Source organism: Schistocerca gregaria, chromosome X (assembly GCF_023897955.1).
Source record: "Schistocerca gregaria isolate iqSchGreg1 chromosome X, iqSchGreg1.2, whole genome shotgun sequence".
Lineage (NCBI taxonomy): Eukaryota > Metazoa > Arthropoda > Insecta > Orthoptera > Acrididae > Schistocerca > Schistocerca gregaria.
Window position 1 is genome coordinate 532,685,394 of NC_064931.1, and position 13,712 is coordinate 532,699,105.

A 13,712-nucleotide genomic window follows, 5' to 3' on the forward strand; every position below is an offset into this window, starting at 1 on the left:
AAGAAGAGGAATGAAGTATTGCTGCAGACATAATTGCCGTAAGGACAGCAGCGCTAGTTATTGTGTTGCAGGCTGCTGAAACCAAACATCCAGATTATACTCTTACGTAGACACCTTGTTTTATGTTAATACTTTGGGATATATTCATGGCAGTCCTGTGGTAACCTTTTTTTGCGATTTAATTATCGAAAGACTGAAAGCCTGGTGTAACGTCTTTCTTCTATCCAGAAAAAAGCCGTCACTCTCTTAACAAGGTAAAGACACTGGAATGGTATTTTGAAGTAGCGAACCTACTCTGAAAGCCAGTGTACAGGGCATAGTGAAATATGCAACATTGGAAATGGCGCGAGAAATTCATGCTTGAACAAAAAAAGCAGATGCGGGGAAACGTCATCCTCCAAGTCACAACGCGACGAAAATATTTGTTGAGTGTTAAGTGACGGACGATCATCGAAGAAGATTGTGGTGAAAAAAAGGTGCAAGGCAAGACTTGTGGTTTCGCTGTCATATTTGAACACGAGCGGCATCTGTGCAATGGATTCAATATGCAAGGGTCAATCGTGGTCAGAACGGGATTCTTTATACTTGTCAGTGTATTATGTCGGAGCTGAGTGAACACGAACGTGGGAAAATTGTTGGGGCTTGTAGGGGGGGTGCTTGCGTAACCAAGGGAGTCAACGTGTTTAGTGTTTAAATAGCCACCGTATCGAAGATTTGTAGCGCTTACACTAAATGCTGAAAAATGTCATCCACTAAGTCACAACGCGAAGAAAGTGTGTGTTGAGTAATCGTGACGGACAGTCGTCGAAGAAGATTGTGGTCAAAAGTAAGACGACGACAGCTGCAAATGTCACAGCAGAACAGCACTTATGCACTCGCTATCACTGCAGCAACAAAACAACCCAAGGGAGCTCCATAAGCTGGGAACTGCAGGGCGAGCTGCAATTCCTAAACCCTCATCACTATTGCAAACGCCCGCAACAGGAAAACGAGGTTTCGAAACCATAAAACCTATACTATGGAGGAACGGAAGAAAGTCATTTGGTAGGACGAGTCTTGTTGAAAAATGTTTCCCACTTGTGACCGATTTTGTCTGGCGTATGTCGCGAGAGTGAATGTGCCGGGGATTACGTTACTATTTGGGCGGCAGTGTATTTCATGGGCCCCATGGATACTCTGCAAGCTAGTATTACTGCCAAGGATTATATGACCATTTTGACTGATAAAGTCCATCCCAAGGCACAATATTTGTTCCCCAGTGGTGATCTGTGTTCGCAGAGGTGAGATTGTGGCTCCGTCAACAATTCAGTCTGCGGTGACAGTATCAACAAACTAGTGTCTCGTTGGGAGAAATGTTTTCGTCGCCGGGGTGACTATACTGAGAAATAAATATGTAAACCTGAAGAATAAAGATGTATATTGTTAATAACGCTTGTTTTATTTAAAAAGCTTCGAGTTTTCTCGTAATTTCAGAGGCATTACTTTTCAGCACGCCTTCTTATAACCGAGGCTGACCAACTGTTTACAGTAATTCTCACATAGGCGTTCTCTAAATATTTTAAACAGGTTTTCTCGAGAATAACATCTAAGTTCTTCTAAATGTTCCACGAGTTTTACAGACTTAGGATTTAATCACCGTTTTTCTAAAATCTGTCTGTTGTGCCTGTTTGATAAACATTTCAAAACTTGAAGCTACGGTCTAGAACTTCAGGATACGAATGCGACATTGCAGTGCCCGTCTTATTCCGAATAAGACGCAAAGTTCCCTTGGACATGCATGCAGCGTATTCGGAATAACACAATCACTGCAATGTCGTATCTATCCGCCAACACCGCGCAAGCTATTTTCAAGTGAAATATGTCGCCTGTACGGGAATATACGCAATAGATGGACGAGTAAAGATTGTCAAAACGTGGTTGACGACATATGAAAGTTTGGGTGTGGCCGGGAGTCGTGCACGGATGGCCAAATGGTAAGGCGACCGCTCGCGATAAGTGGAAAATCCGGGTTGTACTGCCGATTTGTCACAAATTTTCATTGCCATTCCATTCTACAGCTGATGGTTTTCTATATTCGCAATTGTCAAAACATTTAACGTATGTCTAGAGATTGTATTTGAGTCTTAATTCGTTTCGCTCTACATATACGCAAAACTTCCCCGAGACTCTCCAGGTAAATTTCAATATTCCATTCGGTTTCCCTGCTACAGATGTCGGCTGTTGTCTCTTTTCTTATCGCTATAAGAATTTACCTCCAATCTTATAAGGAGAAACTATTGGGCTCTCTGTTATGAATTTTATTTAGTATTTGTTCACTTTAAAACATTGTTGACATTCAGTGTAAAAACTGCTTCTTGGTGCCGTGCAAACATCTTTCTCTGTAAATTGTATTCAGCAAGAAAACGCCTTTTGCATGCTTCACATAAATGTTTCACGCACTCAGATGCGTTTCTGCACTCCCCCCCCCTTAAGTTTCTTCAGTGGGTGTCTTAGAATATTACATGAGGTTTCGTCGTAATATAAAACAATCCAGGTCTCCACCACTCACAACACGTATGCTTGAGGACAACAATCTAAACGTATCATTAACCAACAAATTTTTCGGCTGTATGAAACCGGTTGTGTTTTAAACATGATTAGAAATTACAACTTGATCTGTAGTTCCGCTTTTTCTTTTTTTTTTTGCGATTATCTGCTGTACAGCAACGCTGTGGAATTTGCTCTTGTAACGATGATGTCTCATTTAAGATTTATAGCTGTTCGGCAGCAGTCTCCTTGCGGAAGGTTGATGTGCCATACAGCCTATCTTGAGTAACTAGAGATAAAACGGATTACGTTGGTTTTTACATACATACAAACATTTTATTCGAAATTGTTTTCCTTGCGGGAAGGTAATGCAATGTGATTCCTTCACTGTGAAAATTGCTGCCAATGTGGCACTGCTCTACGCATCCAGCATTTATCGTGTTGATAATGATGCCATATCTGGCTTTTATGTTAAGTTATTCCGTTGTCTGTAATTAGATTTCTGCTACGTTTGGGCGAATATTTTCAGATTCGCTAGTAATCTTTTATATACCGTGTAACAGATCAAATTATACGTGAGTTGTTTTTCTAAAGTTTTCGTTCTTTATTAAGTAGTGGATGGCGTAGATAAAATGTTTAGATGGTAACCATTCAATTTGTCTGGACTCTAGCACTAAATTCATATCCAGGATCGACGTTTCCGACATAACTTAAGGTAAATGCAAGCATGATTGCCTTAACTTAGTCTCTCTAGTGAGCTCGATGTCGACGACTCCTTAAACTCTAACCTTTGTTCTTCAAACAGATATTGTCCATAGAATGTTTTTAACGCAATCATGTTTGTAGAATAAGATATGGTGCTGACTGCTAAAACGGCAGCATCTCTCTTCCTCCTTCCCCCCTCTCTCTTCCTCCTTCCCCCCTCTCTCTTCCTCCTTCCCCCCTCTCTCTTCCTCCTTCCCCCCTCTCTCTTCCTCCTTCCCCCCTCTCTCTTCCTCCTTCCCCCCTCTCTCTTCCTCCTTCCCCCCTCTCTCTTCCTCCTTCCCCCCTCTCTCTTCCTCCTTCCCCCTCTCTCTTCCTCCTTCCCCCCTCTCTCTTCCTCCTTCCCCCCTCTCTCTTCCTCCTTCCCCCCTCTCTCTTCCTCCTTCCCCCCTCTCTCTTCCTCCTTCCCCCCTCTCTCTTCCTCCTTCCCCCCTCTCTCTTCCTCCTTCCCCCCTCTCTCTTCCTCCCTCCCATCTCTCTCTTCCTCCCTCCCATCTCTCTCTTCCTCCCTCCCATCTCTCTCTTCCTCCCTCCCATCTCTCTCTTCCTCCCTCCCATCTCTCTCTTCCTCCCTCCCATCTCTCTCTTCCTCCCTCCCATCTCTCTCTTCCTCCCTCCCATCTCTCTCTTCCTCCCTCCCATCTCTCTCTTCCTCCCTCCCCATCTCTCTCTTCCTCCCTCCCCATCTCTCTCTTCCTCCCTCCCCATCTCTCTCTTCCTCCCTCCCCATCTCTCTCTTCCTCCCTCCCCATCTCTCTCTCTTCCTCCCTCCCCATCTCTCTCTCTTCCTCCCTCCCCATCTCTCTCTCTTCCTCCCTCCCCATCTCTCTCTCTTCCTCCCTCCCCATCTCTCTCTCTTCCTCCCTCCCCATATCTCTCTCTTCCTCCCTCCCCATATCTCTCTCTTCCTCCCTCCCCATATCTCTCTCTTCCTCCCTCCCCATATCTCTCTCTTCCTCCCTCCCCATATCTCTCTCTTCCTCCCTCCCCATATCTCTCTCTTCCTCCCTCCCCATATCTCTCTCTTCCTCCCTCCCCATCTCTCTCTCTTCCTCCCTCCCCATCTCTCTCTCTTCCTCCCTCCCCATCTCTCTCTCTTCCTCCCTCCCCATCTCTCTCTCTTCCTCCCTCCCCATCTCTCTCTCTTCCTCCCTCCCCATCTCTCTCTCTTCCTCCCTCCCCATCTCTCTCTCTTCCTCCCTCCCCATCTCTCTCTCTTCCTCCCTCCCCATCTCTCTCTCTTCCTCCCTCCCCATCTCTCTCTCTTCCTCCCTCCCCATCTCTCTCTCTTCCGCCCTCCCCATCTCTCTCTCTTCCGCCCTCCCCCCTCTCTTCCTCCCTCCCTCCCTCCCTCCCTCTCTCTTCCTCCCTCCCTCCCTCCCTCCCTCTCTCTTCCTCCCTCCCTCCCTCCCTCCCTCCCTCTCTCTTCCTCCCTCCCTCCCTCCCTCCCTCCCTCTCTCTTCCTCCCTCCCTCCCTCCCTCTCTCTTCCTCCCTCCCTCCCTCCCTCCCTCCCTCTCTCTTCCTCCCTCCCTCCCTCCCTCCCTCTCTCTTCCTCCCTCCCTCCCTCCCTCCCTCTCTCTTCCTCCCTCCCTCCCTCCCTCTCTCTTCCTCCCTCCCTCCCTCCCTCTCTCTTCCTCCCTCCCTCCCTCCCTCCCTCCCTCTCTCTTCCTCCCTCCCTCCCTCCCTCCCTCCCTCCCTCTCTCTTCCTCCCTCCCTCCCTCCCTCCCTCTTCCTCCCTCCCTCCCTCCCTCCCTCCCTCTCTCTTCCTCCCTCCCTCCCTCCCTCTCTCTTCCTCCCTCCCTCCCTCCCTCTCTCTTCCTCCCTCCCTCCCTCCCTCTCTCTTCCTCCCTCCCTCCCTCCCTCTCTCTTCCTCCCTCCCTCCCTCCCTCCCTCCCTCTCTCTTCCTCCCTCCCTCCCTCCCTCCCTCCCTCCCTCTCTCTTCCTCCCTCCCTCCCTCCCTCCCTCCCTCCCTCCCTCTCTCTTCCTCCCTCCCTCCCTCCCTCTCTCTTCCTCCCTCTCTCTTCCTCCCTCCCTCCCTCCCTCTCTCTTCCTCCCTCCCTCCCTCCCTCCCTCCCTCCCTCCCTCTCTCTTCCTCCCTCCCTCCCTCCCTCCCTCCCTCCCTCTCTCTTCCTCCCTCCCTCCCTCCCTCCCTCCCTCTCTCTTCCTCCCTCCCTCCCTCCCTCCCTCCCTCTCTCTTCCTCCCTCCCTCCCTCCCTCCCTCCCTCTCTCTTCCTCCCTCCCTCCCTCCCTCCCTCTCTCTTCCTCCCTCCCTCCCTCCCTCCCTCTCTCTTCCTCCCTCCCTCCCTCCCTCCCTCTCTCTTCCTCCCTCCCTCCCTCCCTCCCTCCCTCTCTCTTCCTCCCTCCCTCCCTCCCTCCCTCCCTCTCTCTTCCTCCCTCCCTCCCTCCCTCCCTCCCTCCCTCCCTCTCTCTTCCTCCCTCCCTCCCTCCCTCCCTCCCTCCCTCCCTCTCTCTTCCTCCCTCCCTCCCTCCCTCCCTCCCTCTCTCTTCCTCTCTCTTCCTCCCTCCCTCTCCTCCCTCTCTCTTCCTTCCTTCCTCCCTCCCCCCCTCCCTCCCTCCATTTCCCCCCTCTCTCTTCCTGATCGTACATTAGCTGTAAGCCAGCTTTGAGTGCAATTTCATCAGTTTTTCAGTACTGTGTCCGCATTTTTCTTTGGCATGTAGCAATGCTATAACGTCGAAAAAAATACTACTTTGGTTGTATGCTTTATTTTGTATCCAAGTTGTACATTTCCAGTAGTAATAGTTTTGTTTACCTATCTCATCTGTTCGATCACTTCATCCAGAACTAGGTTTAATTAATTGATACCAACCCATGTAACCCTTCTTCTTTGCGAACTCCTGTAATTACTGGAAATCTTTCAGACACTGAGCTCCTGTACTTCATCCTAGCTGTTGGAGCTTCTAGTGTCCCACTCTAATTCAAGTGGTACTGTTCCTAATCTGCGGACAAGAACATTTAGGGGCGGCCGGTGTGGCCGTGCGGTTCTAGGCACTTCAATCTGGAACCGCGTGACCGCTACGGTCGCAGGTTCGAATCCTGCCTCGGGCATGGGTGTGTGTGATGTCATTAGGTTAGTTAGGTTTAAGTTGTTCTAAGTTCTAGGGGACTGATGACCACAGATGTTATGTCCCATAGTGCTCAGAGCCATTTCACCATTTGAACATTTAACAACGTATTCCTGGTTACAAAATGGTAAGCTTTTGGAGAAACCACGGAGATGACTAATGCGTATTTACCTTTATGGTGATGGTTTCTAATACCTTAGTTGCCAGTTCTGTACGGTACCCTCTAAGTTAAGAGTGCGCTGCGCGTACCTGGAGCTCACTATTCCATTTGTATCCCCGCTGCCTCCACGGTGGTGATTCATTGAATAAGTAGAGATTGGAAGTAACTATGGGGACAAAGATAATCAAACGTAAATACGCATTATTTCACATGTGAAAATTTTCTTTGACAATTACTTTCTTCCTGTGTGTGTGTGTGTGTGTGTGTGTGTGTGTGTGTGTGTGTGTGTGTGTGTGTGTTTATAAGATACACACAAAATGTATTTTTGAATTGCTAGTGGATTGGCAGCTTGCACAGTTGTGAGTAGGGCGGGAAGCTCACTGCGATAGCAACTTCAGTTTCTTCTGGAGTGTATTTAGGCACACGACACGCACACGGCTCGATATGCTCTGCTGGGACGAAGCGTGCATGCGCTATGGGAAAGTCCTCTGACACTCGCTTTGTGTCAGTATAAGATGCATATCGGTTTCTACCTGCACGCCACTTATTTGAGTCTAGTGTTTCCGTTTCTACTTACTTGAAGTGCATATAAGAGACTGCTAGGTTGAGTACTCATTAACGCACTGAATAAAATTTACTGGAGTGTAGAAACAATTAGCTGACAGTTTTTGTGCAATCTGTACTGTAGATATCATCGACCTAGTTTAGTATGTCCATACCACTTCAAGTCGCTCTCGACAGTTACTTGTAGATGCTTTACGGTTCTTACTGTTTCCAGTGATTTATCGCCAATAGCGTACTCAAACATTAATGGACATCTTCACCTGTTTATGCTCAATACGTTAACTTTGTCAACGCTTCAAATGCCAATCCTGCACTAGTCGTCGATACTCTGCAGGTTTTCCTGCATTTCGCTAATCTTTTCACGTTGTAATCTTCCAACAGATAACAGCATCGTCAGCGGACAGCCTCACGGAGTTTTCGACGTTGTGCAGTCGATCGTTTGTGTGTATTGTAAACAGCAACGGACCTATTACTCTCCCTTAGGGTACCCCCAAAGCTAGTTTGACATATGTCGATGTCGGCCCGTTAAAAATGGCTGGCTGACTTCTATCAGCGAGGAGATACTGAGTCCGCTCACAAAGCAGTATTTCGTAAGCTCATATTTTGTTGATTAATCGATTGTGCGTAACTGTTGGAAACCTCGAGGAACAGGGCGTCAACCTGGCCGCTGTTATATACGGACCTCAGAGATTTCGTGGAGGAATGGACCTTCCAGAGCTCCAGAAGATCACTGTTTGCGGAATATATGTGGATTCTTGCAGAGATTGTGCAAAAAAGTTAAGATAGGCGAGCATAAAACATGTTTCAGATTACAACAGATTGTCAGCAATATAGACCTAGGCTTACGTGTCAGTCCCACGTCTCTTCTCGAAACCGAAGATTACCTTTTAATTTTTGCAATAGCCTCCTTCAAATGGACCAGAAAGTACGCTTTGATAAGTCATGTGGTCTTTCAGAATAAATTTATTCGGACGGAAGGCCTTCCAGTCCACCATCACCTACATGACATTACATTAAGCAGTTTTCTAGAATATCGAGCGAAGCAATTTTTGCCGTTCGGAGAGGCAAGTGCTTGATTGCTGCAACGATGTTTCGAAACAGTCGAAAAAATATGCCAAATGACATCTGGTGGCAAAGTGCTATTTCGAAGGAAATGTCACTGGCGACAAAATTGAATTGTTGAGCGTAAATTTTTTATGCTTCGTCAGTTTCTTAGTAGCAGCTACCGAATAGGGATTTTTTACTATAAACAGTTCTCGCACGCTATTCACTTTCTATGACGATCTGGAAGAACTATTGTTGATGCAGGTATGCTTGATGTGTTAGGCATTGTCTTGATGACCACAAAGCGTACTAAGTATTTGGCTTGTCATATTGTCAATGTTTCCCTCACATTCTTGCATACTTAAATTAATATTAGTATCCTTGAGTAGCTCTCCATCTAGTTTTGACAAACCAAGGCACGCAGTTCATAAAGTCATTCCTTACACCACGTAAGTGACGTTTAGGAAGCTGGAAAGCGTATCACTCTTTTCAAGGGACATGTAAGCTTTATACGTATTTGCCCTTGTTTTGGAATTATTTCTGCAGTATAAAAATCTATAATTTTGCGTCACTGTCTTAATGTGAGACATCAAACCTTAAAGCATTAATAAAAGCGAGCTGGTGCTACAGACCTTCATTAACCGCTCCGTATTTGATTAGTACTTCCTAATCCTCAGACAGTTCTGAGGAAACGGAGAGTGCCCTTAAATAAACTTCATTTAGAGATGAAACGTGCCCGTGTTGGAAATGTTTCTAAAACATGTAGGCGGAGAAAAAATTGAATTAATGCGAAACACCTGTTACAGATAAGTGTCAGGCTCTTCCTGAAAAGAAACGTTAGTTTCCATAAAAATTAGCACTGTGGAAAAATTCCGTTGCAAGATGTACTAAAGATAGTCTAGAACAGGTGAATAGGCAACTCTCACAATAATTCTGTAACCTACTGCGTACCAGAGGCTAATAAAAAATCACTGAAAATAGAGCGTGATTCTTCAGAATAAGCTTTACAACTATTATGAGGCACATATGAAGAAAGCAGAACTTATTTACAAGTCACTGAAACGTGAGGGGTCCTATTGATTATGCTCAGATAGCAATTTTGGCTCAGTAGGTTGTCATAATTTTGAATGATAGATATAATCTTTTATCTCAGATCTCTTTTCAGGAATTCGAAATAGCTTGTTAGTGAACTTGCTTCAGAATATTCTTACAATAGATAATTATACAATCTATTAAACCAGTGTGTTCAGAATTAATGGGAGGAAAAAGAAAATACGAAGTAGTGTTAAATATGCCACTTTCCTGCGTCGGACATTGTAAGATAGTGAATAGTAGCTGTGCAGTGCAAATTTTTTTGGTTTAATTGCTGTAGTTTCCATTCCTAACGCAAGAACAGAAAACTATTTGCTACTGAACATCAACTACACATCTCAAAACGATCATTTAAACTGAAGTTAGATACATACATGTAAATCAAGGAAAAGATGCACGAAATGCTTAACAGTAAGTCAAAAAACGTAATGCTCATTTCGGTTTTGAAGTGTGTGTAGAGATTGATTCTTGTCCTATTAAATGAAGAGATTATTACTGTGATGGTTATTTCTAATGTAAAGTAAAGGAACTTTAAAGTACAACACATGTTCTTACAAAGGAAAATCGCTAGTGATTTTAAATTCCTGTTATGTCAGAAGTACTCAGTAAAATATTGGACAGGAAGATTATTCAAACTTATACGTTGTCCAGGATAGAATTGTCATTCTGAAGAATTACTTTCTTAGTTTAAGTACAAACAAAATGACACAACACGCACTCCTCAAGTTCAAGTGTCATCGTGAATTTAAGATGATGTAGAGTTTCCAAGATACATCATACATTTTGAGTTGGAATGAAAAACACTCTCTTGATTTTAATAACAAGAACGTGCTACACAGAGTTAAAAATGTCCAATAAAACGATGTAATATATGCCTTAACATAACACATTATATATGCTTTTGGAAGGTCTGTGATCTTAATTTGCGACGTATTTGCCCACAGTCGATGTTACAGTGTTTGCCGTTTCAGGTAACACGTTAAACTGTGTTGTAAACAGAGATTAGTCAGCACAAAAATGATGAGTCTTACTATTAATAACCATTCTACTAGTTTTTATCCTAATACGAAAATCGGAATGCGCAGACCGTTGTAAAACCTTTTTACGCACATAACTGATGTTACCACACAGTTCCAACGAATCTCCGGATTATCCGGCCTCAGTGGCCGAGCGGTTCTAGGCGCAACAGTCTAGAACCGCGCCACCGCTACGGTCGCAGGTTCGAATCCTGCCTCGGGCATGGATGGGTGTGATGTCCTTAGGTTAGTTAGGTTTAAATAGTTCTAAGTTCTAGGGGACTGATGACCTCAGATGTTAAGTCCCATAGTGCTCAGAGCCATTTTCTCCGGAATAAAATCATTGCTGGACCACCCAGGTATAACCTTCGAAGGATTCCTTACCTACTTGACATAAATGGTAGGATGATTCCCTCGAAAAGACTGTGGCCAACTTTCTGTTCTTATGTACTTAACTTTTTCTCGAAGGATCACGTCGACGTAGTGCTAAACGATAGTTTTTCCTTCAGCCCAGATAAGTCTACACAGCTGTAGCTGTGCGCCAAACGAAAAATTCCTGTAAATTTGAAGCGTCGTGTAGATGATTCACATGGGTATTTACTATTTCTGTGACCTCATTCCCAAGAACTGCATTAATCCTAGTACATTAAAGGGGCGGAAATGTTGCATTGCTATTAAATCGTCGTAAATTGTACTACTTCAGATTTATTCCAAGTAACATAATTTATAGGTTATACATTAGTTAATTACAATTATTAGATCTGCAGTGGTACATTAAATACCAAATTAAATACAAAATGCCCTGTCTTATACCCTACTGCAATCGTAAAGTCTATGAGGGTTCACTAATCCAGGGTTAAAGGATTGCACATTTAAAAGATGCTCGTATATGCAGTGCGTTATGGCCGTCAGCTTTATTACACAGTGATTTTCTTTTGCTACAGCCGGGCGAGTCGGGGTACATCCGACTGAGTGGCAGTTCGGATGAGTCGTCAACAGACGCAGATGCAGACTACTTAGATGATAGTCCACCTTCCCCGTGCAATGTTGTCTTCGTTGGAGGAAACGTGCTCATCAACGGACGCTCAAACATGCGCAAAGAAAACAAGTCGCGCAAGGTGAGTGCTTGCGGATACTTGCTCTTCCAGTCAGTAAAGTGATTGTCTTTAATGATAACTTCAGAATGCTGCATGTAGATACATTGCTTATAATAGTAGATAAAATAGAAGATAATGTAGTTATACTGCAAGGAACTCAATCTTGTCGATATTTCCTACATATCGCGAACGACGTCAACAATTTGTGGTGTGTTGCGAGGCTCGAGTAAGGTGGCTGGGTGACTAAAGCACTGGACTTAAATCTGGAGGAGCGAGGTTCGTATCTTCTTGTAGCGATTGAGGTTCCTAGTGGGCGTGCTTTCCCCTACATCACGCCTGGCTAATGCTGGGTTGTTGCTTAACAAGGTCACTTTTCATTTCCTTCCTCGTACTTGTCCAACTGGCCAAGTGCTCGTCTCGACGTCGATAGAATATTCCTTCATTTTCCTTCAATGAGTCTGGAGAAGCACTCTGCTTTTCATTTCTGTCTCATAGGCTTTCTCGCCATTTTTGTGTGCCTATGCGCTTACCGTGACGTTCGCAATGGATGAAGGGAATACTACTGACATGGTTTGGCGGGGCTTCATTGGTGGTTTAACATTTTCCGCTTTAAGATGCCGTCTAGCTGGTGCATAATTTTGGGAACCAGTTCGTTTGTGCTTTCTAATTCGGTAATTCCGACAGTGTGACAGTTTCCTTGGTATTTTGCTCAGCAGTTTAGAAATTTGTTTTGAAAGCGTTAGCCCTTAAATACCGCGTTGATCGTATTTTTAGAACCTATGTTTTTTGTTCGCCATTTTCTCAGTTTAGCGTTCTTACGTTGTATTTATTTATTTCGAATTGGGGCTTCAAATAAGATGGTTCAGCATACGTAACAACGCTGTTAACATTGCGGCAGCTGTCAGTTCAGCCCACAGAACTGCCACGCAGCACAGTGTTTTGTAGAAGTGTAATTCAGAGCTCACATTTGTGGCCTAAGCTCCAGCTAGTGACTGATTCAAAAGGCGTTCTTGTAACTACCTTCCAAACTTATCAGGTAGTGTATCTCAAAGAAGTTTTCGTAAAGCTTCTGAATCATAATGCTCACTGGTTAGTTGTGTACCCGATGATAAATGCGCAGTAAGCGCCCTAACGCGTTAAATCGAATGTGTTCATCTAAGCGACCATCCTCGAGCGCAACAACGAATTGCTGTATTTCAGTGGTCGGGAGATCTTAGCTTTTATTAGAATCGTTAGGAAGTCTCAGATATCAATAAATATTCTCCACCCTCAAGGTGAGCAGCGTAAAGACGAGGTGAGCAAGCGTTCAGGAGAAGTTATCAACAGTTACAACCTCTGGAGAGCATGCGTCCTTCCAGTTGTATTCAGACCACTCAGTGTTACAAAATCGTGGACGGGCAATTTTGTCTTCTTGACAGTGCAACAAATTATGCTACTTTCCAAACTGCATAAACAACTATTTTCGTATGAAGAGCAATCAGTATTTGAGATGTAGAGGAAAGGGATGGTGCCAGTCTATAACGCTGATTGACGCGTGCGAAAGCGACAGAGGTAAAAGTTAGAATCAGAATACACACACACACACACACACACACACACACACACACACACACAAATAGGGTACCAGTTAATTGATATCTCGCCTGAATATTTGATCCATTAATCGAAAACATTAAGTAGGCAAACATTTCTTGGAGCACTGTCATCGGCGCAGAAAGACAGACTACATCAAAATATTGCCCAGAAACACGAAGTCAGTCCAGTTGGTCACTCGGAAATATTTATATTTCAGAATGTCATGGAACAATGATGTAACTCTTATGGGCCTGTAACGTAACCTTTTTAGAGAAAAGTCTAACCAGAGAGGTTGGGAAAGAAACTTGGATGACAAATAGAAACGGTATGCCGTACTGGGCCTGTAGACGGGGCGTTTGCCTTTCACGGCTAACGCTCTCGTGAGTGAGTCATCTGAGTATGCGTCACGTACCGAATCAGATTCAGTGTCTGGACATCTTTCTTTCACTTCCAGAATTTACAGAAGTTACCTTGCATATATTACAAGTAAAAAGAAAGTGACGGGAATAGTTCAACCATATACAAACTATCTGGAGGCGCAGACGGAGTGTGTCCGCACTGTAGTCAGTGTGTCTGTTAATACTGGAGTTACCCAAATAAGGTAATACGCGACTACAGTATACCTAACAAGGAGAGGACGCACCCTGCGACTGATTTAGACCAACTTTGGCATATTAATAGGCCACTACAAAGTAAGTTTAAAACAGTTTTGGACCAGGAGGAATCGTTGGCACACTCGAAATTAAGTCAATTATGCCTATAAATGTTAGACCTACAGTCTAATAATT

The 13,712-nt window shown here is 44.6% G+C and overlaps 1 protein-coding gene across 1 annotated transcript in view; it reads left to right on the forward strand.

The window, feature by feature from the left end:
• Positions 1-13,712, forward strand: part of LOC126298159 (uncharacterized) — a 133,004-nt gene that overhangs the window by 72,292 nt on the left and 47,000 nt on the right. Inside the window, exon 2 of the mRNA XM_049989468.1 lies at positions 11,197-11,370. Within this exon, the coding sequence (XP_049845425.1) occupies positions 11,197-11,370 (174 nt within the window). The remainder of the gene's footprint in view (positions 1-11,196; positions 11,371-13,712) is intronic.